The 22,797-nt window shown below is 42.4% G+C and overlaps 1 protein-coding gene across 3 annotated transcripts in view; it reads right to left on the bottom strand.

Annotated features, from left to right (window-relative positions):
* Positions 1 to 22,797, bottom strand: part of fat1a (FAT atypical cadherin 1a) — a 274,663-nt gene that overhangs the window by 158,836 nt on the left and 93,030 nt on the right. For all 3 annotated transcript variants that reach the window (XM_085970887.1, XM_085970905.1, XM_085970896.1), the window contains exon 3: positions 10,505 to 10,819. In XM_085970887.1, coding sequence (XP_085827013.1) covers positions 10,505 to 10,819 — 315 coding nt within the window. The remainder of the gene's footprint in view (positions 1 to 10,504; positions 10,820 to 22,797) is intronic.

The following is a 22,797-nucleotide window of genomic DNA, read 5'->3' as shown; positions in this document are numbered from 1 at the left end:
GCATTGACAGATTTGCTTCTGTAATCTCACCTTCACCTGCCATCCATTACATCAGAATGGGTACGGTTTACACTCTCTCACATTGGTCCTCAGAATCACACCACGATCAGCCCCAACACCAGCAGAACCAGGCACACCAGCAGCACCAACAACACCAACCTTCTCCGCACTCAACTGATGCTGCACAGGACACAGGGCATCAGCACCCGACCACATTACTGCCCGGGACGCCTGGGATAACCTCACCATAGCCAGATTTACTTCACTTGGCGCTGTACACCCTGGCTGCCACATGATAAAGCAACACCAACACCATAAAGCATCCCTACAATGCCCAAGCCATTCCTTTCACACTCATCAGCATTGCGGGGGGTACTGTTATGTCTCACCATTCACTACAACTAACTCAGCCACTTCCGAAGGTGCACACAAATCTGTCCAAGAACAAAAAGTGTTGAAAATAAAGATCTCAATGTTTGACAGCACATTAACAGAAACTTCACATTGGCTAAAACACCCAAGTGAATACCCTTGTGTGTTGTTACTTGGCATGAGTGGACTAGGATGAGCGGAGTGTGAGGGGTGGCTAGTGAGATGCGGAAGTGATAATGTAGATAGAGAGGGATGGGTGGAGGTGAAAGGTAAGTTGGTGTGAGTAAGGATGTGCAGGAGTAGGGTAGGGAAGGTAGAGTGATGGGGATGTGATAAGTAGCACTGCAGGATGAGGTTGAGTGTGGCTTTGCAGTAACGTTTCGTGATCCACTGGGATCATTGAAAGGTTTGCCCCACTGCAGCGTGGTCCTCCTGACGACATCCCTGCTTGTGCCCTCCTGTGCAATGTGCAACCAGGCTGCGTTGATCTCCTGGGGAGGTCTCTTCCACCCATGGGAAGAGGACCTCCCTGCGTGCTGTGACTCCCTCCATAAGCATATCGAGAGAGTCATAGTAGAGCCTGGGTACAGCCCTGCACCTTTGTTCAGGGCTGGTCAGTGTTTGCAGCACATCAATGCTGTAGAACACAGACAGCAGAACTGTCAAAATCAATTTGCGCATGGTCCCTTTAAGGAAACCGGCTGATGACATCAAGTGACGTCATCAGAGCCACTCCCTTCAATTGGCAAGGAAACGTGCAGGGCGGGCTTAACAAGCCCAATCATCGTAAAATCTTTTCAGAGAGCTGGCGGGAGCCAGCAGAGGGGTCGCGATCCGCCACTGACCCCGTCGCACCGGACCCACCTCAATAGGCGAAATCACAGCCTAAGAGTGCTTCTACTGAGCTATGACTGACACTACAATATTATCTGAAGACAGTATATAGCTCAGCTTTGATGCTCTCTGCTGTCAAATAGCCTTCTAATATTCACAATCTGCAGTCACAAAGGGGAGGTATCAGAGGGTAATCCGTACCAATGAAAACACAGTAGAAGAGGAGGAAAGACGACTTCCGGAAAAGAGGAAGAAAAAATTTACAGGATATGATTACACAAAAAGCATATATTTTGCTCATGGATTAAGAATGGATGTCAAAATGTAGTCTAAGTTTTGGTAACCACTTAATACATGGCCATTAGGGTTAAATAAAAATAGATTTCCTATTTGTAATGAATGTAAAGCGAGATTTTCCGCTTCAGCAAAGTGGAAAATTTCCTGTGTAAATTATTTTTAAAGACAAAATTGCAAAAATCATGGCCTAGAAATTCGGGTCTCCACGGGTGAGTACACATGGGGTACTCACCCGTAAGCCCAGTAGAAGTGCCGGTTTCGTGCACGCGCGGGAAACCGGCACTTCCGTTCCCCTGAAAGGGGTTCAGAGATGGAACGCGTGCGCAGGAGAGGCAGCGCGTGCGCATCGAACTTGCAAAAACAACGTAAGTTTTCCCGGGAGGGTAAGTCTCCAGGAGTTACACTTTTAAAAATCAGGCGCAAGGCCTGCTTTTTACAAGGTAAGTGGTGAATTAATTAAAATTAAAACATTTTTTCCACAGGTTTATTATTTTTAAATACTTTAAAGAAAGGCAAGTTTATTTTTAGCCCTGTTAAAAATTAATTACATTTTCTTCAAAAATTTAAAATTATTGTTTAAAATAGTTATTTCATGTAATTTATAGTTTATTTTAAAAATGTGATTAAAAAAAAAAATTATTTGAAGATTTAGTGATGTTTTGGGGCTTATAGTATTTATAGGTTCGACAGGTCTTCCTGCCAAACTTATGAATGAAGCATTCCCTGCTACCATTGGCTCTCCATGGCCCACGTGATCCCAGGGGATGCATCGAACTAACTGCGCCCCTGGGATACGCAAGCACTGCGCGCCGGCAGTTGGAGCAGGCCCAGGATCATAATCCAATGCGGGCCCACAGCTCAACGGCCGGCGCGGTAGTTAAGTGCAGTTCGGGGGCTTGCACCCGCGGGAAGCCCCCGACCCAAATTTCTGGGCCCATAGCTTTAAAAGAAAAATTTCAAAGGATTATCAATTCTGAGCTGACCCAAAATTAATGAACCTGAAATTGTGGTCAGAGGCTTACCGCGGGCGAATGCCTTTGAACCGCAAGTAAAATCCATACTTACCTGATGGCCCTGGACATAAGAACATAAGAAATAGGAGCAGGAGTAGGCCATTTGGCCCCGCGAGCCCTTCAATAAAATCATGACTGATCTTCTACCTCAACTCCACCTTCCCGCACTATCCCCATATCCCTCGAGACCCTTAGTATTCAAAAATCTATCGATCTATGTCTTGAATATACTCAATGACTGAGCTTCCACAGCCCTCTGGGGGTAAAGAATTCCAAAGATTCACCACCCTCAGTGAAGAAATTTCTCCTCATCACAGTCCTAAATGGCCAACCCTTATTCTGTGACCCCTGGTTCTAGACTCCCCAGTCAGGGGAAATGTCCTCCCTGCATCTACCCTGTCAAGTCCTGTAAGACTTTTGTATGTTTCAATGAGATCACCTCTCATTCTTCTAAACTCTAAGAGAATATAGGCCTAGTCTACTCAATCTCTCCTCATAGGACAATACCCCCATCCCAGGAACCATTCTGGTGAACCTTCGTTCCACTCCCAGGGGGCAGAGGCCCACGTATCCCAGGGGCGCATGCAGTTCACAAGCGTCCCTGGGACCACGTGGGCCAGGCCAACCAATCAAAAAGGGGGATTCCTATTATACTTCTAGGGATTCCATTTACATACGGAATCCCCATAAGCATAATAGGAATCACATAAAAAATACATTTTCACACAACCTAATTAATTAAAATACAATTTAATTAAAAATTTAAAACAAAAATATAGTATTTTGAAAAATAAATTTAAACATTTTTTTTAAAGGGACTAAGAATAACAAACTAATTTTTAAGGTTTTTGGATGTTTAAATGATATTAAAAATTTTATTTTACTATTTATTTAAACCCTTACGCTGGTAAAAGGCCTTACGCCTGCATTTACCAGGCATAAGGGTTTCGTGCGCATTCACTGGGCAGGAGTTGGGCAAATAGCCCGACTCTGTGCCAGCGAATGTCCATTTCCTTCGGATTCGTACAATCTGTCAAGCTGAAACTTGACAGATCGTAAGTTCCGGGTTTTCGCGAATGCCCATCACATGCAAAAACCCAGAACTTGCAGGGCACTTACAACCGCGTACGCTGCTCGTACACGGTCATAGGCCCTGGAAATTCCGAGCCAATATATTATTACAGATATGAGAAATAGAAACAAAGCTTTACTGCTCAAATAGTGAAAACTGGAATTTGAGCCAACAGAACCTGCAGCTTAAAAGTAGATAGAAAGATAATTTACAACACCACCACAAATTTTGGCAAGAGTTTTTTTTATTCATTCCAGGATGTGGGCGTCGCTGGCAAAGCCAGCATTTATTGCCCATCCCTAACTGCCCTCGAGAAGGCAGTGGTGAGCCACCTTCTTCAACCGCTGCAGTCCGTGTGGTGAAGGTACTCTCAGTGCTGTCAGGGAGGGAGTTCCAGGATTTGGACCCAGCAACAATGAAGGGAAGAGTTCTAGTTTTAGAGTGAAAGTCACTGGAGTGCAGATTTAGGATCAGTCTGCATTCTTAAGGTTACTGATCTGACAAGCCATCCTATTTAATGTTTTTAAAGCAGGGCATTTTTTTGTGATTTATTCAGCAATATATTTCCAAGTCAGGGTGGTGTGTGACTTGGAGGGGAACTTGCAGATGATGGTGTTCCTATGTGCCTGCTGCTGTTGTCTTTCTAAGTGGTAGAGGTCGCGGGTTTGGGAGGTACTGCCGAAGAAGCCTTGGCGAGTTGCTGCAGTGCATCTGGTCGATGGTACACACTGCGGCCACGGTACGCCAGTGGTGGAGGGAGTGAATGTTTAAGGTGGTGGATGGGGTGAAAATCAAGCGGACAGCTTTGTCCTGGATGGTGTCGAGCTTGTTCAGTGTTGTTGGAGCTGCACTCCAACAAGACAGCAGTATTGGAGAGACAGTTGGCACTAGCTGGGGTAAAACACCCTTTAGCCCACATCCCCTACTATCTATTCTATTCATGTATAACGTATGCCTTGTGACATGCATACTTACTTTAACGGTCTCTTGAAAAAAATGGCACATATGTTGTAGGTAGAGATCCCCAAGTATTTTGTTGATTTTATACAATTATGGATGTCCAGGACCCCACTGGGGGCCTCTGGCGGGCCCCACACCACTCACCTAAATTTGTGCCTCTGGGAGTAGTTAGCCAAATCTGGACTCCAACCTTCATCCCCACCACCCCCCACCCATCTACCAGTCTTTCAACGTTAGCTCCCCCTGCACCAGCTACCTCAGCCCATCTGCCGCTGAAACCATCAACCATGCCTTTGCCACGTCTAGCATGACTATTCTAATCCTCTCCTCGCCAGCCTCCCATCCTCCACCCTCCATCGTCTTGAACTCATCCAAAATTCGGCTGCCCAATTCCTATACTGCACCAAGTCTCGTTGGCCCATCACCACTGTCTCGCTGACCTACAATGGCTCCTGGTCAAAGTTTTAGATTTAAAATTCTCATCCTTGTATTTAAATTCCTCCATGGCGTCACCTCCCTCTATCTCTGTAACCTTTTCCAGCACTATAACCCCTCCCCCAAAACTTACCGTTCCTCTGACCCTGGCCTCTTGTGCTAATCCTCTTTCCTTCTGTCCACCATTGGTGGCCATGCCTTCAGCCACCTGGGTTCCCTGCTCTGGAAATCGCTCCTTAAACCCCTCTGGCTCTCCAGCTCCCTCTCCTTCTCAAAACCTAGCTCTTTGACCAATTACTTGGTCACCCTCCTAATCTCTCCTTATTTGGCTCGGTAGTCAATTTTTCCTTATGCCTCTGTGAAGCGCCTTGGGATATTTTTCTTTGTTAAGGCGCTGTATACACATGCATTGTTGTTGTTATCCTTTCACCTCTAGAACCTAGGCTCCAATCCAGGCCAGGTTTTTCTCTGCTAACCATAAGGGGCCAATGGGAATGGTTTGGCAGTTACATCCAGTTCCTAGTGAGCACAGGCTGACAACTCAATTTGTGCCAACAATGCTGCACAATTGCTACTAAACTGGCACTCACTTAAAAATTCTACAAGAATGGCTGGTATGGGAAGTGAAAAATGTCACAATAGTGTAGAAGGGAATATTCTTCTTAAATTGGAGTTAATATTGTTGAAACAAGGTACGGGCAGCATTATTTTGCATCTAACTTGTACTATACATGGCATGGGTGTACTTCATGAACACACTGAGTGATGAAAGGGAAAATCTTATATTCCCCAGCACGGACATACCCATTTTGTTAAATAAAAAGTTCCCTTTTCCACCTAAGAATACATAGAAATCCAGAATCCCAAATTCATGACTCTGCTTAAGTGTGGTTTTATCCAATTTTCTAGAAATGGACATTCTTGGAACTTTTAAAATATTCTGCGACAATTTTTTTAAAAACCTGATGTTAACAGATCGGCAAAAGCTCTTTGAGTAGGGGCCTAAATAGGGTGAGCACAGCGAGGTGGTGCAGACTGCATGAACAGCAACAAATTAAGCAAGACTCAATCAGCCAACAGCTTTTACAGGGTAATGGAACAATGCAGATAAATGGCTTCCAAGTGTTCCACATTAAAAGGTAAAAGCTTGTAACTGGGTGAAATCTGAAAGCTAAATGCACCACCCCCTGCCCAGTCTAGCCGAGAGCTTCACTATGAACTCTACAGAAAGATTTGACCTAAAGCACTGTTTAAGATTATCTGGCGCCAGAGAAGGGCAGAAATTTCACACACACTTCTCATTCCTTTCAAAGCAAGACTATAGAAATTCCATTGAGAGTGGATATAAATTTCCAAACGATGACAAAGAATGCACTGCAACTTAATTTCAGTTAAGATTGCCCTTCTTTAATCCTCAAAGATTTGAGCATTCAGAAGTGCTCTCTCCTATCCTCAGACTCATAAAAGATACAACAGATGCTACACACAGTTACTTAAAAAAGTCTACTCTTCAGGCTTAAGGTTTAAATTTTTGATCAGAGTATTCATAGAAAATTTACAGAATTTGAAAACTATCACCAAATAACTGCAAAATAAGATTTTTGTAATTACTAAGTAAAACTAGACCCATGCACAGAACAGTATAACATTTAATAATTAAACAAATTAAAACTTTGATTTTTTTTGACACTGATACAAACCAAATGCTGTTTAACTTTTTCTAATTGGGTGACCAAGTAAACAAAATAAAAGTTTGGTCAAATTCTGAAATGTTTGACTGAATTAATGATAATGCTTGAATATTAATTTTGTAACACTAAAGCCTGGAAATAACTGTTTACAATATTAATATACAAATGTTTAAAGCATTTGTGTCCCCTATTTTAATTGTGTTCAGGTTACTGCCTCTATTAAAATAGCAGATAGAGGAATGTCTTCTGAATGCATTAAACATTCATATGTTAACAAAAAGAGTCATTTCTAGACTTGTGTTTACATATTATTGCAATTTCAAAAACCTGTTACTGTTCAATTTGTTATTTTAATTAAATTTGAAGCGCATCTACAAAGACTAACAATGCCTTTAACCTTCAACGCTTGAACGTGATACATCCAATCAAGAAATTACAAAAAAATAGTTGGGGCGATTTTCTGCTTTGGCGCTCCCGATACATGCTAGCAGGACATATTGGGAAATTGCATACCCGCCACCTGATGACTATAAGTCCATAAAATCCACAAATGAAAATCATGGGCTGGGGGTGTGCAATTTTCCAATTTGTGCTCCCACTGTCTGGAGCACTTTAGCGATAATCAAGTGTCAATAGACTACTGGAAAAAGACACTGCCTGAAGCAATATTGGGTCACCTGGACCAGAAGTTCCCAGGTTCAATTCTCTGAGCTCTCAGTTAACAGAGCTCCGCAAGGGAAATAATTAGGGTGTGACAAAAGCCCCTGGACTGATGGAGAAAAATATTAGCCAGAGTTACTGATCCTTCGTTCTGTCTGGTGATTCCAGTTGGAAGGTGTGTGTAGATGATGAGTGACAACAGATCAGGTTGGATTGACAGCCTTATATAGTTGAATATCATGTTAACACACAGGGTCTAAACTCACATGAATAGTTGCAGAATTATCCCCAGCAAGAATCAGCACTTTCAGGAGAGAATGGGAGAAAAAACAAACATGAAGAACAAAAGAAATTCCTTTAATTATTTGGTTTTGAGCACTTCCAAATAGCCCAGCTGCAATTGGTGCCGTTTTCTTCGAATTTCAATTACTTTGACCCCACATAAAAACGTTCACATAAATTCACCAGAGGCATCAAAGAAACTATGGTGAACAGACTAAAGTTGGGAATTCCATTTTTTTTTTTTTTTTTTTTTAAAAAGAAAACTGATGGGGTCTTGTGGAGACCACCCACATCTTGCTCTATGCACAGATTTCTAAATAGTATGTTCTGTTTGCTCAATGTAATCAGACCAGTCTGGAGTCCACGTGATTGAGAAATTAAGCCACGGTATCCATCAAAAGGGCTGACAAACCAGATTAAAAAGCAGGGATGTACATAATGTCCCTTGAAGTGGCTTTATGACTCTTCATTATGTTACAACCCAACTAGAATGGAAAAATACCAAGTAGATTAGCACTTTTAACCAACCACGGTTTCCTAAAATAATCTCAGTAACCCACTTATTTTATACAAGATATAAAATGATCAGAATGCTTGACTGAATTTTTGGATGAAGATGAATTCAAAACACTTATATTTAGAGAGTGGGTAGGGCTCATATGTGTGCACAAAAAAGTAGTTTTACATGGTCTATTTTCACAACATCATAATAATTCTAATCTTCATAGTTATATATAGTGAGTGGTGGTTATAGTAAAACTAAATAAATCTATAAATATTTGATACACGCTGATGAAGATACACAACTTCTAAATCTCCTTCACCTGTATAACCACTTACATAATCTCTTAAGGAATCTAACAAGTACTAAATAAACGTATCAGCCATGAGTTAACTGTTATTACAGATAATTTAATTGGGGAACCTCCCACCATTACACTTCATCGAAATGTTGGTGACAGCCAGAGAGTGCTCAAGCAAGTCACTGCTTGAGATTGGGGCCCTGGACCAAAAGTTAGTGAATAACCTTGCTGTATAACAAATTATTCTGAAGTATAGCCAAAATGAGGGAGGAATCACACATCAATTGTCCTCATTTACATTAGCATTTCCGTTGGTTCTTTACTTCTGTTTTTGGGAAGAGTTGCACAATGCTGTATTTGGCAGACTGCATTATTAATAATTATAATTATGTGTATTAAGTTTGGAGTTTGTTGAGCTTCAAGGAGCCGATAGTAATTTTAACTTTTGGCAATAGTGTAAAACGGGCGATATCGAATCGGATGCCCGTGTAATTCGGAACTAAAAATCGGTTTATGTACAATACAAAACTGATAGAGTCAGAAAAGCATTAGCTGAATATAATCAGTAGCATAATACTGTCACATTTAGTGCAGGCTTCTAATGTTTACCTCATCAATAAAAATGGTGATTACACAATTCTGTAGCCTATAATATCAACCAGTTTTATACTTCAAAACGGTAATTATGATTAGTACAGTGCATTCCAAACTCTTTCACATTATCCACAAACATTCTTTTAAATGAGTTTTGATCCTCAAATGTGTTGCAGGGTCTAATTAAAATGTAATTTTCCACCTATCAGTCAACTTATTTTTGAAACAACACAATTACTTTTAAGCATAGGGTCACAAGTGCTTCAGAACTACATGTTCTGCCAGGTTATCAGACAAAGTATGGCATAGCCACAGTGGGGAGAAAAAAACTGGCACAATTGGCCCTACCTTACAGAAACAAATGATCTGATGGCTAATTATGGAGCAGTAGTAATGGGGTGCTGAGAAGTTTGTTGCTGAGACAGTCTGCTTCCAAACTGGAGGAATAACATGGTAGCAAGAGGCAAGAGTGCTGACCTTAAAAAGGAAAGCATCAGGCTTTCATCTTCATATCTAACCCCAGTGAATCACCTGTGGCATTACTTACATATCTTGTTTTATAAATTGAATACATAAATAATGATCCCATTCATTGCAGCTAGGTAACTGAAGAAATAAATGTGCCCCTCTGTCACAGAGATTTTTTGATAATTTTTTTTCCCCCACAAAGGATTTTCCTGCACTGCTCAATGCCCCTAACTGTTGCTTTTCATCCTCAGTGGCCCTTCTGGTGAAGCGCTTGAAGGTGCAACAGGAGGAAAGAAACAGAACAGAGCGCACAAAAGGAGAGAAGTGAGAATTGACAAAATTCAGACAGCAAGGTCAAGGATATTCAGTGGCACAAGGTGCTAGTTGGACCTCAAGGCTAGATGGTTTCCAAATGTGGGGAATCAGCTACTCAGGTGGAAATTGTGAATTATGGGGTGTTGGGAGTGTCCCCATAGTGGATGATGTTCATAGGGCTAGTGGAGCTTGTTGTGCTGCTTGTGGAAGATGGTGGAAAAATTGTGGGCAACTTGTAATTTTTTTTAATGTTTAACTCGTGCTTAATTTTATTTTAGGTGTCTTGGATGGGTGAGTGAGGAACTGTCATTGCAACCTTACATTGGCTGGAATTTGAAGGGATAATTTAATTTTATGCAATATGATGGAATAGAAAATTGAAAGAGAGAAAAGACTGTGTGTAATATGGTGAATAACTAAAATAGAAAGTAAGCAATTAAAGAGAAGGACCAGGAGGCTGAAACACTTCAAAGGTAAGAAGAAAAGTGATTTAAAAAACAGTTCATAACGATTTGATAATCACAACAGGCAAAAAAAAATTGGGAATTTTTTTTAAAGTCATATATTGAATAAGAAACTAAAAAGGATACTTCAATTGTGTCTTCATTTTCCATCTAATGCCGAGATGTTTTAATGTATCAGCACACTTAAATTCTAGTATTATCTCAGTCATCTGGCATAACAATTACAACCAATATAAACACTTACCAGTCTTCTGGTTTATGATGAAGAAACCTTGTGGGTTGCCACTAGTAATCTTATAGCTCAGCCTGTCACTGGAACTGGAATCTGGGTCAGACGCCTCAATCTGTACAACTGACACATCTTTAGGAGTGTTTTCCATGACTTCAGGGTAATAAACTGGCTCAGATGTCTGTGGAGCATTATCGTTAACATCCTCAATTTCAACATACACTTCAATGAAGGAGAAGAGAGGCACCACTCCGAGGTCTGTGGCATAGACCGTTAGCCAGTAATGTGAAGTCGTTTCGCGGTCCAGAAGTTCTGCTGTTTTTATTACACCTGTGCAAGGAACAAACAATGAAAAATGATGAAGCATTTAATGTACCAAGAGGAATGCTGCACGGATAACATGTCAGAAGGAAACAATACAACTTTTGCTAGTTTAACTTCAGAACTTTTAACACCATTTTTTTTTTAAGTTGCAAATCTTTGGAATTTGAAGGGATGTTTAATTTTATGTAATATGATGGAATAAAACATTGAAAGTGAGGAGAAAGACTTTGTATAATATGGTGAATAACTAAAATAGAAAGTAACCAATTAAAGAGAACCATATTCTGTATGAAAGCTGCAAAGTAATTTTACCATGAACAAAACATGTGTGTACTGGTTAACTTAGAATCCATATTATAAAAGGAGTGAGTAACAAATTATCAGTGTTTAATAAAACTGTTCAATCTTTTCCACTTTCATTCTAGGGTTTATGGTGAGACTTTGAGAGATCCAAGTGTGAATCTAAGGTAGTGACTACTGAGATGGCAATACAAAAGCAACAAACAGTCAAGGTAGAACTGTGAGGTAAATTGTAATGATTACAAATACATTTATAGAGAGAGAGAGAGAGAGAGAGAGAGAGAGAGAGAGGCACCCCTGGCTCCAGACAATATTCCACATTCAAGGTCATTTAGATAATTTTGGAAAGCACAAGTGAGTTTTTAAGGGGGGGGGGGGGGGGGGGGGGGAGAAATAGTTGCAGCATGATTGCCCTGACAAATGTATTGACTTTTTGACCCTTTAAAATTTAAATGCCCCAACCACCACACATAGCAATGCTGGATGCCTCAGACAAAAAGGGATGTCTCACACCCAGCACTGCTATGATGCATATCATGGAAAATACTTTGCATGGCATATTTCCATCCCTTGCATACTATTACAAGGCAGAGTGCATTGTATGTTCTCCATCACCTCTGCCAGGAAATTACTTGGATGCAAAAAATGGGCAGGTACTCGAGAGAACGGGTCCCTGGACAATTATCCTGTCCCAGCCATGTTGAAAAATCAGTGGAGAAAGGGCAGAAAATCTAGGCCAATAACTCAAAGCTATAATCCAGTGTATTGACAGCTGCTAAAACATTCATTATAAGAGTGATGCATTTATTTTGTTTTATCCAGCCTAGTTTTAATGAATACCTCCACCTGTGTGTACATAAAGTACTTGAGGCAAATAGAAGCCAACAGGTGCTATCCTGCAGACTGTGATTAGGTCTTGAAGCAAGCCAGTTATTCCAGAAAGCACTTCCTCCTGACAACAGTAGCTGTGGCTACCTTAAGTCAAGGTTTATATCAATCACAGTGGCCACGCGTTCCCCAACCTCGGCAGGTCCGGGTGCGGCTGGGGTCAGTGGTGGGTTGCGACCCTGTTGCTGGCTCCAGCCCACTGTCCAAAATGATCTTATGCTGATTGGCCTTGTTAAGCCCGCCCAGCGCATTTCCCGGCCAACTGAAGGAAGCCGGTCTGATGACGTCACTTGATGACGCGTCATCAACTGGTTTCCTTAAAGGGACCATGCGCAAATTGATTTTGACATTTGTGCTGTCAGTGTTCTGCAGCATTGAGGTGCTGCAAACACTGACCAGCACTGCACAAAGGTGCACGGCTGCACCCAGGCTCTCCCATGACTCACCCCATATGCTTATGCACGCAGGGAGGTTCTCTTCCCTTCCCATGGGTGGAAGAGACCTCCCCAGGAGATCAATGCAGCCTGGTTGCACATTGCACAGGAGGACACAAGTAGAGATGTCGTCAGGAGTACCTGGGTGCAGTGGCGCAAACCTTTCAATGATCTCAGTAGATCATGAAACTGCCAAGCCACTCAACCTCATCCTGTTGTGCCACTCATCACATCCCCATCACTCTGCCTTCCCTACCCTACTCTTGCACATCCTTACTCACACCAACTTACCTTGCACCTCCACCCATCCCTCTCTATCTACATTATCACCACCATCTCACTAGCCACCCCTCATACTCACCCTCATCCTAGTCCAATCATACCAACTAACACTACACATGGGGAAAACTTGGGTGTTTTAGCCAATGTTCATGTGAAATTTCTGTTAATATGCTGTCAAACATTGAAATCTTAACGTGCAACACTTTCCGGTCTTCGACAGATTTGTGTGAACCTTTGGAAGTGGCTTAGTGAGCTGCAGTGAATGGTGAGACATAACGGTACCCCCCAGCAATGGTGGTGAGTGTGAAAGGAATGGCTTGGACATTGCAGGGATGCTTTATGGTGTTGATGTGGTGTGGTGCCAACCTGGCGCATCATGTGGCAGCCAGGGTGTACAGCATCAAGTGAAGTAAATCAGGCCATGGTGAGTCCATCCCTGGCCTCCCGGCCAGCAATATGATCAGGTGCTGATGCCCTGTGTCCTGTGCAGCATCAGATGATTGCGGAGAAGGTTGGTGTTGTTGTTGGTGCTGCTGGTGTTGGGATTCTGAGGACCAAGGTGAGATAGTTTCAAGGGCATTGATGCTGATGTAATATATGGCAGGTGAGGTTGAGATGACAGAAGTAATGTCAATGGGGAGAGAGGTTGTTCTAATAAGGTGACACTGGAGCATAAAGCTCAATCTGTCTTCCAAATGCAGTAAGCAACAGCTTCTGACCTTGGAAAGTGAACAGCTATGAAATGGGAGCTTTTATAGCACATTTGCAGCTGTCAAGTAAAGAAATGATCCCATGGTGACAACACCAAACCTGCTTACCTGACATGATCCCCGAGCAGCGGGGAGGTCGTGGGCGAACTCTTAAAATTTAAAGGTGAGCTTAAAATAGTGTTTACGTGGTTGTTAACAAGCTCTTAATCATCTAAATTGCCTCCCCCGCCGCTTGGTGTCGGGTCTGTTCAGCGATGACAGACCATACATCTGGGAAACTAGCGTGGTGGTCGGTGGGTTAACAGCGGGTTCCCTACCTGCTGTCAAAAAAAAAAAATTCTCATCTGACCCGCCACCAAACGCGCCCGCTCACCCCCGGAAAAATTCCCTCCAGTGAGTTTCAGCATCACTTACAGCATTGGGATTCAGAGCAGCTTTTTTATGTTCTTGGGAAGTGTTCAGGCAGTATTCATTGTCCATCCCTAGTCATCCTGAGGGCATGAAGAGTCAACCACATAGTGTGGAACTGAAATTACATATAGGCCAGACCAGGTAGGTCTGTTCACTGAAGGATTGTGATATACTTGAACAAATTAGCATTGAGAGGGAGGAGGTACTAGTGGCTTTAGCGGGCTTAAAAGTGGAAAAATCCCCAGGCCCTGACGAGATGTATCCCAGGCTGCTGTTTGAGGCAAGGGAGGAGATTGCAGGGGCTGTGACACAAATTTTCAGAACCTCTCTGGCCACAGGGGAGGTACCAGAGGACTGGAGGACAGCTGATGTACTACCATTATTCAAGAAGGGCAGTAGGGATAAACCTGGGAATTACAGGCCAGTGAACCGAACATCAGTGATAGAGAAATTATTAGAAAAAATTCTGAGGGACAGAATTAGTCTCCACTTGGAGAAGCAAGGATTAATCAAGGATAGTCAGCATGGCTTTGTCAGGGGGAGATCATGTCTAACCAATTTGATTGAATTTTTTGAGGGGGTGACTAGGTGTGTGGATGAGGGTCGTGCAGTTGATGTAGTCTACATGGACTTCAGTAAGGCATTTGACAAAGTTCCGCATGGGAGACTGGTCAAGGTGGTAAGAGCCCATGGGATCTAGGGCAATTTGGCACATTGGATCCAAAATTGGCTTTGTGGCAGGAGGCAGAGGGTGATGGTCGAAGGTTGTTTTTGTGACTGGAAGCCTGTGTCCAGTGGTGTACCGCAGGGATCGGTGCTGGGTCTCTTGCTGTTTGTAGTGTACATTAATGATTTAGATATGAATGTAGGAGGTATGATCAGTAAGTTCGCAGATGACACGAAAATTGGTGGAGTGGTAAATAGCGAGGAGGAAAGCCTCAGGCTACAGGATGATAGACGGGTTGGTCAGATGGGCAGAACACTGGCAAATGGAATTTAACCCTGAAAAGTGTGAGGTGATGCATTTTGGGAGGACTAACAAGGCAAGGGAATACACAATGAATGGTAGGATCCTAGGAAGGACAGAGGTTCAGAGGGACCTTGGTGTGCATGTACATAGATCCCTGAAGGCAGCAGGACAGGTAGATAAGGTGGTTAAAGAGGCATATGGGATACTTATATTCTATGCCTTGGCTAATGAAGGCAAGAGCAGGGAGGTTATGATGGAGCTGTACAAAACGCTAGTTAGGCCACAACTGGAATACTATGTACAGTTCTGGTCAGCACACTATAGAAAGGGTGTGATTGCATTGGAGAGGGTGCAGAGATGCACCAGGATGTTACCTGGGCTGGAGCGTTTCTACTATGACGAGAGACTGGACCGGCTGGGGTTGTTTTCCTTAGAGCAGAGAAGGCTGAGGGGGGAACCTGATTAAGGTGTACAAAATTATGAGGGGCATAGATAAGGTAGATAGAAAGGAACTTTTCTCCTTAGTAGAGGGGTCAATAACCAGGGGGCATAGTTTCAAGGTAAGGGGCAGGAGGTTTAGAGGGGATTTGAGGAAAAACTTTTTCATCCAGAGGGTGGTTGAAATCTGGAACTCACTGCCTGAAATGGTGGTAGAGGCAGGAACCCTCACAACATTCAAGAAGCATTCAGATGAGCACTTGAAACGCCATAGCATACAAGGCTACGGACCAAGTGCTGGAAAATGGGATTAGAATAGATAGGGCTTGATGGCCAGTGCGGACACGATGGGCCGAAGGGCCTCTTTCTGTGCTGTATAACTTTATGACTCTAAGGATATTAGGTGAACCAGTTGGGTTTTATGACAACCTTCATGGTCATTTGTTTTTATGATGCCACAAATGCCAGATTTATTGAATTCAATTTCACAATTTGTCATGGTGGAATTTAAACCCATACCCTCGAGGTTGCTAGTCATAAGGCTTCTGTAACCTTTCTACATTGTAGTTGATTAATGTAAAAAGTCATGCTACAACTGAATTTATCATACAGCTAATTTACATATAGTTGACTGAATGTTACTCATCCTGCTATGCTTAGTCACATTCTTTGAACTACAAAATATTAAAATAAGCACAACTAATTCAGTTTGAATTGGTTTCAACTTCTGTACTTGGAGTACTTTATTGATTTGCAGCACCACTTTAAATTCAGTGATATTTTACATGATCACCTGTGACTTCTAGAATAGTACAAAACCTATTTTGAAAAGCTTATGGGATTGGCTTGAAACAGCTTTACCTGCAACAGAGCAGTCCTACCAACAGATGTCTGCGCGACACTATACATGCCATCTCTAGCCAATTTACAATTGTTCACACAATAATACTCGAGTCAAAAAGGCAATTTCCCTTATATACCCATAAGAAAGAGAACGAACGAACAGACTTGCATTTATATAGCGCCTTTCACGACCACCGGACGTCTCAAAGCGCTTTACAGCCAATGAAGTACTTTTGGTGTGTAATCACTGTTGTAATGTGGGAAACGCGGCAGCCAATTTGCACAGAGCAAACCCCCACAAACAGCAATGTGATAATAACCAGTCAGTCTGTTTTTTTGTTATGTTGGTTGAGGGATAAATATTGGCCAGGACACCGGGGATAACTCCCCTGCTCTTCTTCGAAATAGTGCCATGGGATCTTTTTTTGTCCACCTGAGAGAGCAGACAGAGCCTCGGTTTAATGTCTCATCCGAAAGACGGCACCTCTGACAGTGCAGCACTCCCTCAGCACTGCACTGGAGTGTCAGCCGAGCTTTAAGTGCTCAAATCCCTGGAATGGGACTTGAACCCACAACCTTCTGACTCAGGCGAGTGTGCTACCAACTGAGCCACAGCTGATACATGTCAGCAACATGAGCAACAATATCATTCTGTAACTGAAATCAAAAGCCTGCATTTCACAATGGCAAGGAAATGCAGTTTTGGTTCAGCTGTCCTGGGAATTACATCAGCATAAAAGGGGAAGCTTTAGTATGAAACGCGATGCCTTGGATCCCCTTTCTAACGTGATTAATCAAAATGAAAATACAGAAAGTGAAATGTCTGTTCATTTACAAACAGTTTCACTTAATGAGCCCAAACTACATTATCAAGTAAGCAGATATCATCATCTTACTTTATAACATAAGATGGTTTAGACACTGGTGACTCATTTCTTTTTATTACCAAACATGCAGCGGCGTCAAATGGATCTATAATATTCTCAATGCTATGACGTACTACTCTCTGATGCACTCCAACAATAGTTGCTCCAGTTGCAAGCTACAGTTAAGTGCACTTCTCCCTAGCTAATCCAAACCTCCTCTTCTGGAGCCATCGGCTCTTCCTCCTTAAGGTTCAGACATTTCAATTCCCTCACTAGCCACTCAAACCAAATAAATCAATTAAGTGTTGAGAGTCGGACTTCACCAGAAACATTAAAAAAAAAAAAACCTCAAATTCTAGATTAAACGCCTTGGTATTAAGACTTTAAGAGTACATGCTTGTGCCTACAATGCACACCAGCTTCCACACACAACTCCACTCCAAGCGGCTTTAAATATGCAGACTGACATACAACTCCGAAGCCTTGAAATTTGGTTGAATGATCTGGCTCTTGAATAATTTTTATCCTAAGACTTAACTGCCAAATAAATAGGACCAAAAGCTTCACAGAATCACTGGTGCCAGTCACAACATACAGATCTTGTCACCATTTTAGTAATACACTTGACGAGGCACACAAATAGTTTCCATGGTCCCGCTATGGGGTGTTAAATTGGATCTTGGAAATGCGCTGTTAAACAAATTTATGCAGGTAAATATTCTGTAGGGAAAAAATATTTACAAACAAAAGGTAATCATTTAGAACAAATCTATTTTACTTATTGTGCAAACAGATGACAAAATTAGTGATTGTACAAATCTAGCTTGTGTCACAAGTAAGCAAGTCCTTAACTTTCTTGTGGAATCAATTGGAGATTCATGATTCCCCACTGTGCACCACCCACTGGCACTGCGCTAAAGTTGAGATACAGGTTATCTGATCCCGACGAGAATGTAGCAGAATATTGGGGTATCCAGTTTCTATTAACAGCTGGTCCCCTTTAGGTGATTGGATGCACAGTATTCACCCTCTCTATAAACATAGAAGTTAGGAGCAGGAGTTGGCCATTCAGCCCCTCGAGCCTGTTCCGCCATTTCATGAGATCATGGCTGATCTTCCAAATTCAGTACACTGTCCCTGCCTTCTCCCCATATCCCTTGATCCCTTTAGCCTTAAGAAATATATCTAAGTCCTTCTTGAATATATTTAATGAATTGGCCTCAACTGCCTTCTGTGGTAGAGAATTCCACAGGTTCAGCACTCTCTGGGTGAAGAAATTCCTCATCTCAGTCCAAAATGGCTTACCCCTTATCCTTAGACTGTGACCTCTGGTTCTGGACTCCCCCGCCATCGGGAACATCCTTCCTACATCTAGTCCTGTTAGAATTTTATAAGTTTCAATGAAATCCCCTCTCATTCTTCTAAACTCCAGCAAATACAAGCCCAATCGACCCAATCTCTCTTCATACGTCATTCCTGTCATCCCAGGTATCAGTCTGGTGAATCTTCGCTGCACTCCCTCCATGGCAAGAACATCCTTCCTCAGATAAGGTGAACAAAACTGCACACAATACTCAAGGTGTGATCTCACCAAGGCCCTGTACAACTGCAGCAAGACATCCTTGTTCCTGTACTCGAATCCTCTCGCTATGAAGGCCAACATACCATTTGCCTTCTTAACCGCCTGCTGCACCTGCATGCTTACCTTCAGCGACTGGTGCACAAGGACACCCAGGTCTCACTGCACTTCCCCTTTTCCCAATCTATTGCCATTCAGATAATAATCTGCCTTCCTGTTTTTGCCTCGCATTTATCCACATTATACTGCATCTGCCATGCATCTGCCCAATCACCCAATCTATCCAAATCATACTGGAGTTTATCTGCATCCTCCTCACAGCACACACGCCCACCCAGCTTTGTGTCGTCTGCAAACTTGGAGATATTCCATCTAGTTCCCTCGTCTAGATCATTAATATATATAGTGAATAGCTGGGGTCCTAGCACCAATCCTTGCGGTACCCCACTAGTCACTGCCTGCCACTCGGAAAAAGACCCGTTTATTCCAACTCTTTGCTTCCTGTCTGCCAACCAGTTCTCTATCCGAGTCAGTACCTTACCCCCAATTCCATGTGCTTTAACTTTACATGCCAATCTCTTATGCGGGACCTTATCGAAACATTTCTGAAAGTCCAAATACACCACATCCACTGGTTCTCCCTCATCTATTCTACCAGTTACATCCTCAAAAAATTCCAGTAGATTAGTCAAGCATGATTTACCTTTTGTAAATCCATGTTGACTTTGTCCGATCCGGTCACTGTTTTCCAAGTGCTCTGCTATTAAATCTTTTATAATGGACTCTAGCATTTTCCCCACTCCCGATGTCAGGCTTACCGGTCTATAATTCCCTGTTTTCTCTCTACCACCTTTTTTAAATAGTGGGGTTACATTAGCTACCCTCCAATCATAAGAACATAAGAAGTAGGAGCAGGAGTAGGCCATACAGCCCCTCGGGCCTGCTCCGCCATTTAATAGGATCATGGCTGATCCGAACCTAGACTCACGTCCACTTCCCTGCCCTCTCCCCGTAACCCCTAATTCCCTTATCTGCTAGGTAACTGTCTATCTCCGTTTTAAATTTATTTAATGTTGCAGCTTCCACAGCTCTCTGGGGTAGCAAATTCCATAGATTTACTACCCTCTGAGTGAAGAAGTTTCTCCTCATCTCAGAATAAGGGGCTGCCGTTTCAAAACTAAGATTATGCCCCCTAGTTCTAGTCTCATCCATCAGTGGAAACATCCTCACCAAATCCACCCGATCAAGCCCCCTCACAATCTTATATGTTTCGATAAGATCGCCTCTCATTCTTCTGAACTCCAATGAGTAGAGGCCCAACCTACTTAACCTTTCCTCATACGTCAACCCCCTCATCTCCGGAATCAACCGAGTGAACCTTCTCTGAACTGCCTTGAGAGCAAGTATATCTTTTCTTAAATATGGAAACCAAAACTGCACACAGTATTCCAGGTGTGGCCTCACCAATACCCTGTATAACTGCAGCAAGACTTCCCTGTTTTTATACTCCATCCCCCTTGCAATAAAAGCCAAGATTCCATTGGCCTTCCTGATCACCTGCATACTAACTTTTTGTGTTTCATGCACCAGGACCCCCAAATCCCTTTGTACTGTAGCACTTTGCAGTTTTTCTCCATTTAGATAATAACTTGCTCTTTGATTTTTTCTGCCAAAGTGCATAACCTCACACTTTCCAGTATTATATTTCATCTGCCAAGTCTCTGCCCACTCACTTGGCCTGTCTATGTCCTTTTGCGAGTTTTTTATGTCCTCCTCACTCACTGCTTTCCCTCCTATCTTTGTATCGTCGGCAAACTTGGATACGTTGCACTCTGTCCCTTCCTCCAAATCGTTTATATAGATTGTAAAGAGTTGGGGTCCCAGCACTGACCCCTGCGGAACACCACTCGTTACTGATTGCCAGCCCGAGAACGAACCATTTATCCCAACTCTTTGTTTTCTGTTAGATAGCCAATCTTCCACCCATGCCAGTATATTACCCCCAATCCTGTGATTTTTTATCTTGATCAGTAATCTTATTTGTGTGGCACCTTGTCAAATGCCTTTTGGAAGTCCAAATCCACTGGTTCCCCCTTATCCACCCTGTATGTTACGTCCTCAAAGAATTCAAGCAAATTTGTCAAACATGACTTCCCCTTCACAAAACCATGCTGACTCTGTCCTATTAAATTATGTTTATCCAAATGCCCTGTTACTGTTTCCTTAATAATGGACTCCAACATTTTACCAACCACAGATGTTAGGTTAACTGGTCTATAGTTTCCAGCCTTTTGTCTACTTCCCTTCTTAAATAAGGGCGTTACATTAGAGTTTTCCAATCTGCCAGAACCTTTCCTGAGTCCAGGGAGTTTTGGAAAATAATCACCAACGCAGCCACAATCCCTACCGCTACTTCTCTCAAGACCCTAGGATGTAAGCCATCAGGTCCGGGGGATTTATCCGCCTTAAGTCCCATTATTTTACCGAGTACCACCTCTTTAGTGATTTTAATCGTGTTTAGCTCCTTCCCCCCCCCCCCCCGCATAGCCCCCTGTTTGTCCAGTGTTGGGATATTTTTAGTGTCCTCTACTGTAAAGACTGATGCAAAATATTTGTTCAGCGTTTTTGCCATCTCCATGTTCCCCAGCACTAATTTCCTGGTCTCATCCTCTAAGGGACCAACGTTCACTTTAGCCACCCTTTTTTCTTTTTATATAACTGTAGAAACTTTTGCTATCCGTTTTTATATTTTTTGCTAGTTCACTTTCATAATCTATCTTCCCTTTCTTAATTAATCTTTTAGTTATTCTTTGCTGGCTTTTAAATGCTTCCCAATCTTCTATCCTCCCACTAGATTTGGCTACTTTATATGCCCTTGTTTTCAGTTGGATACTATCCTTTATTACTTTATATTAAGCCACGGATGGCTATCTTTTCTTTTATTCCCTTTTTTCCCCTCAGTGGAATATATTTTTCTTGAAAGTTGTGAAATATCTCCTTGAATGTAGACCACTGCTCTTGTACCGTTCTACACTTTAATCTATTTTCCCAGTCCACTTTAGTCAATTCTACTCTCATACCTTCATAGTCTCCTTTATTTAAGCTCAGTACGCTGGTTTGAGATCCAACTCTCTCACCCTCCAACTGAATTTGGAATTCAACCATGTTATGGTCACTCATTCCAAGGGGATCCTTTACTAGGACATTTTTTATTAATCCTGTCTCATTACACAGGACCAGATCTAAGATTGCCTGCCCCCTGGTTGGTTCAGTTACATACTGCTCAATCCATGGGAACTGTTCCAGAGTCTACAGAATTTTGGAAGATGACCAGCAATGCATCTACTATTTCTAGGGCCACTTCCTTAAGTACTCTTGGATGTAGATTATCAGGCCCTAGGGATTTATCGACCTCCAATCCCGTCAATTTCCCAAACACCATTTCCGTACAAATACTTATTTCATTAAATTCCTCCCTCTCATTAGACCCTATGTTCCACGACATCTCTGGGAGGTTATTTGTGTCCTCCTTTGTGAAGACAGAACCAAAGTATGTATTTAATTGGTCTGCCATTTCTTTGTTCCCCATTATAAATTCCCCTGATTCTGACTGCAAGGGACCTACGCTTGACTTCACCAATCTTTTTCTCCTCACATATCTATTAGTCATTTGTTATGTTCCCTGAAAGCTTACTCTCATATTCTATTTCCCCCCCTCTTAATTAATCCCTTTGTCCTCCTTTGCTGAATCCTAAACTGCTCCCAATCCTCAGATTTGCAGCTTCTTCTGGCTAATTTATATGTCCTCTCCTTGGATCTTAGGCTATCCCTAATTTCCCTCGTTAGCCACGGTTGAGTCACCTTTTTTGTTTTATTTTTATGCCAAACAGGGATGAACAAATTCTGTAGTTCATCCATGTGATCTTTAAATGTTTGCCATTGCCTATCCCCCGTCAACCCTTTAAGTAACGCTCCCCAATCCATCCTAGCCAACTTGTGCCTCATACCATCGTAGTTTGCCTTATTTAAATTCAGGACCCTAGTCTCAGAGTCAACTACTTCACTCTCCATCTTAATGAAGAATTCTATCATATTATGATCGCTCCGACCCAAGGGGCCTCGCACAAGATTGCTAATTAATCCTTTCTCATTACATAATACCCAGTCTAAGATGGCCTGATCTCTAGTTGGTTCCTCGACATATTGGTCCAGGATGCCATCCCGTATACGCTCTAGGAATTCCTCCTCCACAGTATTGTTACT

This window comes from Somniosus microcephalus, chromosome 2, assembly GCF_052327205.1.
Source record: "Somniosus microcephalus isolate GS21.2 chromosome 2, FLI_Smic_1.0, whole genome shotgun sequence".
NCBI lineage: Eukaryota > Metazoa > Chordata > Chondrichthyes > Squaliformes > Somniosidae > Somniosus > Somniosus microcephalus.
This window is presented reverse-complemented; position numbering and strand designations above follow the sequence as displayed.